The sequence below is a fragment of the Lygodium microphyllum genome, chromosome 1, assembly GCF_053477565.2.
Source record: "Lygodium microphyllum isolate KBCC chromosome 1, Lygodium_microphyllum_v1.1.10, whole genome shotgun sequence".
Taxonomy (NCBI): Eukaryota; Viridiplantae; Streptophyta; class Polypodiopsida; order Schizaeales; family Lygodiaceae; genus Lygodium; species Lygodium microphyllum.
In genome coordinates, this window is record NC_141135.1 from 67,304,478 (window position 1) to 67,311,000 (window position 6,523).

A 6,523-nucleotide genomic window follows, 5' to 3' on the forward strand; every position below is an offset into this window, starting at 1 on the left:
TGCACTCATCCTTCACTCTCAAATTCAATGTGCATCTTTGTTGTACTTTTTGCTAGCACTATCAATTTCAATAGAAAAAACATGTGAAAATTTGCCATTTCTCATTGTAAATTTTATTCATCATACCCTTTGTAAGTCTATGTTGTGTGAAGTTTCTAAGGGCTCACAATTGTTCATTTCTTGATTATCGATCCATCCATAATCTTGGTATAAGATAATTTAAAAGTACCAAGCTATATTGAGAAAAGGGGATCCAAACACCTGACTTCGAAGGGTCTCCTGGCAATTTTTTGCCAAAAAAAAAAGGACTCGGCCACCTAATGGGTATGCGTGTGAAGTTTCATCACATTTCAATAAAAGGGTATGGATTCATAATCACACAATGGGCCATCCGTATAAAGCTACATTAATCCAATTTTTTGGATTTAAATGGGTTAAAAGTTCATTCTTCTTTTCATTTTTACATCTTGCTTTCATTACTTCCTCCATTCTCACATCCCCAACCTCTATCTCTCCTCCATCCCACCCTCCTTGAGCTTGCATGTCATGCCACTCTACAGCAAAGACCCAATTCCATGGCCCACTTAGAGCATGAGGTGGATCCTCCTCTGATGTAGCAGCAGGTACTCTCCCTCGACCACAACGACCATCACAAAAGAATAGAAGATGGAGACTAGGAACTATGCCCTTTGAGAGATAAAGAGAATCCAACGTGGGTATGAGATTCTTATCCCAAAAACTTTCTTTTAGAAGGTTTTTTGAGAAATATTGTAAGACATGTAGCTAAAAGGACTTGGAAGGTTTTGGGCATGAGTGGCTAATGGGCCATTGCCATGCAGATAGATTGCTACATCCATGGAGGCCCTACAAATAGCTGCAAAATGATTTCTCATCAACCTGCTCGATAATATACAACTAGCGGCCATCCATGCAAAGTGCATCAAAATCACTAATAAAGACATGAAATTTATTGTTTGGCTTCGACACAACAAGGGAACACTTTCGTAGGTTTTACCACGAGTGCTATAGAACCTTCATACTTGGAAAGCCAATACATTTTGTATACTATGTAACATCAGATTTTTTTTTTCTCATGCGATGTGTACTCAATTCAATTAGTTTAAGTAAAGTTGTTTTGTTTTATTTCTTAAAATGTATGGCCCTTATTTTTTGTTTAACATACTCGCATATCAAAAGTAATAAAAGGTACTGATACTAGAAGTTCCTTCTTTGCTTCAAAAATGATATGCTTTCCTTTTAGCTCTTCCTCCAAGAGAAGCAGATCTGTCACTTTTGCAAGCTCACCTAATGTAGTGAGCACATACATTACTCTATCACACACTTAATTAAATAGGTAGAGAAGCTTTGATTACTTCACTAGCACTACCTTCTCCCACCTAGATATGGGAGGTATTACTTAAAAAGGTCTAAATAGGGCCCAAATTTTCATGATTGTTTCCTCTCCTCACTATGAGCACTTCTTGTGAAAGACTAGCATGTCAATAACAAGGTTACTGATGTATTCCTTTAAAGTTGTATCCTTTCATCAACCTACATGTCAAGATCCTCCTTGTCTCAATGCAAACTCATACACTACAACACAATGCCGCCATACACGCGTCCATTACACGCGAAAAGTTACGGGCGCGTGTATGGTCGTTTATACTTACAGCAATATCGGGCGCGTGTATACATGCATGTAACAGCGCGTGTATATGCGCCAAGTCAGGCGCGTGTATAATTGCATGTGAGGGTGCGTGTATTTGCGCGTTAAGTCTATCATAATACACGCTCTGTTACACGCGACACAGAGCCTAACTACAGAAATCCATTTCTTTTCAAAACAGAAAACCATTAAGTTTTAAAAATGTCATTGTGCATTGCAGTGTTTACAAACCATTACAAAATCCCACTACATGCACTTACAACAACGTAATATATTGAAAAATATATCTTCATATGGTTATTGAAAGACAAAGTATACAATAGAAATGTCATGAATTTGGAACAATACAGTGATGGATTGGTTAGGGTTCGATCTCATCTTCAATAAGATCCATCCTTGCCAAACGATCAACATCAATATCCATTTGATCAATTTGTAAGGCTACGATTAAATTTATTCTACTATCGCTATTTTGCCCATTGATAATGGTACCGATGCCTTGATCATTCTCATCATCATCACCATCATCCTCAATGGAAGGGTCATCCTCATGATCATGAGAAATGGCACGCTCATCCTCATTATCATGATCATCTACATTGGCATGTTCGACATCATCTTCTTTGCGGCTTGCCACATCCTCCATATGCTCCATATCAGTAAATGTATTATACATTACTTTGGAACGTGGTGCAATAGGGATGACATACCACCATTTACTGTCATGCACCATTGGCAGATAGATAACCTGCTCAAATACACATAATTCATTAATTAATTAGCATATCAAAAGTCAAGGGGTGCGTGAGCTTAGATATATATGTACATGAAACACATTTGTAAAAAAATGCATACCTGCTCACATTGTTGTGGCAATACGAGCCTATCTTTCTTTGTTTGCCAAAACTTTGTAGAGTCAATAGTTACATAGCCACTTGCATGGCGTTTTATCGTTGCGTTAGGCCCTTTTTCCACCACGTTCATTTGCCATTTGACATCCAAAACATACACAAAGAAGCGGCGAAAGTCAAGTCTGTATATGTCTTGGATTGTGCCACAATAATCATCCATTTTTCCATTGGCTCCCTCAAAGCTACTAATGACACCGCAATCTTGTGTATTCCTCTTTTCATCTATTCTTTGTGTTCGAAAATGCTTGCCTTCACACCATATAGCATTGAACATAGTGCATTGGACCAAAATATAAGCAATATCTATGTAAGCAATTAATGTGAATAAATATGAAAAGCCAATCACTTACAAAGAATGCAAATTTACATTTGTTCTATGTACCTTTAACATGCATCCTCGTGCATACTCCCATTCTTCCGCCGTGATATGCAGCCCCTCATCTCTCTCTGCTCTCTCCATTTCCTCATGCAACCAATCAACATGAATATCATTCGGAAGTGTTGCTAGATGCTTAGGGTACGCCGTACGAGAGCCATGTTGCCTCCGAAAGAGAGCTCTGTCTGCTTGCCTTTTTGTCTTTGCATCCTCGTATCTTGTAACCCATCTGCTCATCACATCACTATTAAGGATGCAAGTGAAATTAAGATCATCAATCAATGTTCTCTCAATTACTTTGCTCTGTCCTTTTCCTTGAGGCACAATAGACGTCATCCTCAAGTCCTCTTCATTGCTCCATAGTCGCGGCAAAGAGCTATCCACCTGATCAAGAAATTCTGATATAGGAAAGTGTCGCAAGACTTTACGAGGTACATCAAAACTCTTCACATCTGTTCTATACCTTGCTTCACCACAAGTGGGACACTGTCGAGCCTCCTTATGCGTCCCACGAAAGAGAATGCAATCATTGACGCATGCATGTATGCGATCATAATCCAATCCTCCAAGAGATGTCACATAGCGCCTCGCTTTGTCTCTTGAGGTGGGTAGTCTATTCCCCTTTGGAAGCATGTTTGATAATAGCCTGCATCCAATATCATCAATTAGCCCATAACCCTAAACCCTATACTGTAAACCAAAAACCACTAACTCAAATTTGCAAGTTACAATGCTTACTTCAATAATGCGTCAAGACTTGCATTGCTCCATCCATAAACTGTTTGTATATTGAGCAGTTCAAGTGAAGCACGTAAAATAGAGAATGTGCACCCTTCAAAAACTGGTGTCGATGAAGCGTTGTAGAGATGGTCTTGTTCCATATCATTGTCGTCCACACCTTTGCGATCATCCCTAAAAAGATTCCGCACCATGTCATCAAACACTTCCTCTTCCACAACTTTGTGGGGTGCAAGGCTATTGTCATCCCTTTCCCACTCATCTCCGACAACAGATCCCGAAGCTCCAGCATCATCTCGTCGACGCTTTGCATGCTCTCGCCGTGCGTATGGCACCATGTTAGGGTGTGGTACTGCATCCTGCTTCAATCACAGTATATATATTACAACGCGCTCCATTAATTTGCACACCATGAGTTATTTTAATACTTTCAATTCACATCTTCTCACCTCTAAACCTGTTTGAATCCATTCTCCATACATCGAGATGTGATTCAATGTAATTCGACGCGCTCGTACAATGCACCCTTGACATCGATTACACGTACACTTGATCCTTTGTGCCAGCCACATGTCGCGATCACGATGACGCATTGTCTCATCCTCACCAGAACTGCTTGAAGAGGATGATGACATGCTATGTCCAAAATAACCAATAAAGAAGTAGGATCAGTTTTTAGTGAAATCATACACATCCTATGCACAAAACAATGGATACAGAAGAACAATCAGTTTTTAAAAAAAGTATAAACAATCTCTGTGTCGCGTGTACAGGCGCGTCTACTCTGTGTGAAAACGCGTGTATGAGGGCGTCTGCACTGTGTGAAATCGCGTGTATGGACCCGTGTACAATGTATTCTGCTACGCTTTTACACGCGTGCTTTTTGCGTTTACCTACCGCGCGCATCGCTTTCTTTCTTTCAAAAGCCCTCTTTCAAAACACTTCTTCTTCTTCTTTCTTTGTCGCTACAGTACCTCTGCCTCCAGCTCTTCCAAACCCCCGAACCTGCCTCTTCCAACCAGCCTTCTTCCTCTTGGACTACCCAAAAGAAGCAAAGGGTGCAGACAACACAGAAAGGGAGAGAGAAGCAAGAATCAACGAACTCACTTTTCAAAGACTTTTCAAAGAGGTTGGTTGTCGTTTGTTTGTTTTGGCAAATCTGTCGCTTTCTTTCTTTCCACCCGTGCTATGTGTACTTGAAAGCGACAGAGGATAGAATTTATAAGTACATCTGACCGTTTCGGTGGTCGGTCCCTTTCAAAATTTTTATCATCGGTACCGCGTGTAGCAGCGCGTGTAGACTCGTGTTTGGTCTGTTGCACAGACAGTACACGCGATTTTACACGCGGTTCTTTTCACGGGCCGGTACACGCGCTGTGTCTGTTCATTTTTTTCTCGAGTTTGAGCTGCAAATTTGGGCACCATGTCTGTTCATTCTTTACTCTTGAGTTTTAGCTGCAAGTTTGGACTTGGATTGCGGTGTTTTTCATGAATTTCGTCACTAATTCGAAATGAACTTCTTCTTTTAGCTTATGATCTTCTACTAATTCGATGTCCGTCAAGATAGAGGAAAGAGAGAGGAAGGAATTCACACGCATTCTATATGTGCTTAACTATTTCTCTCTTGACCGATATGGTCCGTTAAGATAGAGGAAACAGAGAAGAAGGAATTCACACACATTGTATATGTGCTTAACTATTTATTTCTTGACAAACGACATCCGTCAAGATAGAGGAAAGAGAGAAGAAGGAACCCTTGTGTATGTGTTTAGTCATTTCTCCCTTGATGGACAATGTCCGTCAAGATAGAGGAAAGAGTTTTTGTTTTTCATGAATTTCGTCACTAATTCGAAATGAAATTCTTCTTTTGGCTTATGATCTTCTACTAATTCGATGTTTGGTATTGTAAGAGATATGTTTATTTTCTAGAATGGTAGATATATGTTGTAGGTTATATGAGTCCGGCGAGACGTACCCCTGCGCATACACGCTCACCAAGGAGACACACCCCTGCACGGACACACTCACGCACACCCTCCTCTGTACCGTCACGTGACGGCTCATGGCCACCATCACGTGCTCCCTCACAGCCACAGTCACGTACACAGTCACGTGCAGCCACCCCTAGTCATGGCTACTCCCGCAGTACAGATGAGAGCCAACGCCGCAGTAAAGAGAGCGGGAGTGGAGGATGCGGCGGGTGCTTTGGTGGGGGGGTAGTAGGGCACGCGGTGAGAGAGGGCATGGAGGGAGGCATGTACGAGGAGACAGTGAGGAGTCGGAGGAGGCGAGAGAGGTGGAGGGAGAGATTTTCTATGATGTTACGGATAGGGGTGGGGTAGTCATGGATGCGAGAGGGAAAGAGGTGATGGAGTATATGCGGGGGGTAGTTTCAAACGTATAGAAACTGTTTTGTAAAATTTAAAGATCAGGATAGCCGGTTATGTAGGGAGGTCCTAGATAGTGTACATAGTCGGTACCCCAATCCCCCACGAGCGACATTCTCGGATGTATGGGGAAGGACGCGAATAAGGGAGATCTTAAGTAATAAAAGATCTCACCTTAAGAAACTCGCGTACGATGATGGGGTGAATGTAGCTGCGGGTGGCTATCCTTGTGAGAAACCTGCCACTGCTCACAAACGCGAGTGGAAGGAGGCAAAGAAGCGCGCAGAGGGAGGCGTGAAGAGCAGGCAGCATGTGGAGGCACGATGGATCCAAATGGAGACCATTGGATTGTCGCATTTCGGATCTGGCGGCGTCGAGTCGTGGGAGGCAGAGTTCGTAAGTAACTTGCCTCTTTATTTGATTGTTTGCCAAATTCATTGATTCT

The 6,523-nt window shown here is 41.8% G+C and overlaps 1 protein-coding gene across 1 annotated transcript; it reads right to left on the bottom strand.

Moving 5' to 3' along the window:
• Positions 1-3,687: 3,687 nt before the first annotated feature.
• On the bottom strand, positions 3,688-4,326 carry LOC148041216 (uncharacterized). The gene is made up of 2 exons (XM_087687672.1): positions 4,141-4,326; positions 3,688-4,050 (listed from the first exon to the last, which is right to left on the bottom strand). The coding sequence occupies exons 1-2, from the start codon at positions 4,324-4,326 to the stop codon at positions 3,688-3,690; spliced, it is 549 nt and encodes a 182-aa protein (XP_087543798.1).
• Between the last annotated feature and the right edge of the window lie 2,197 nt (positions 4,327-6,523).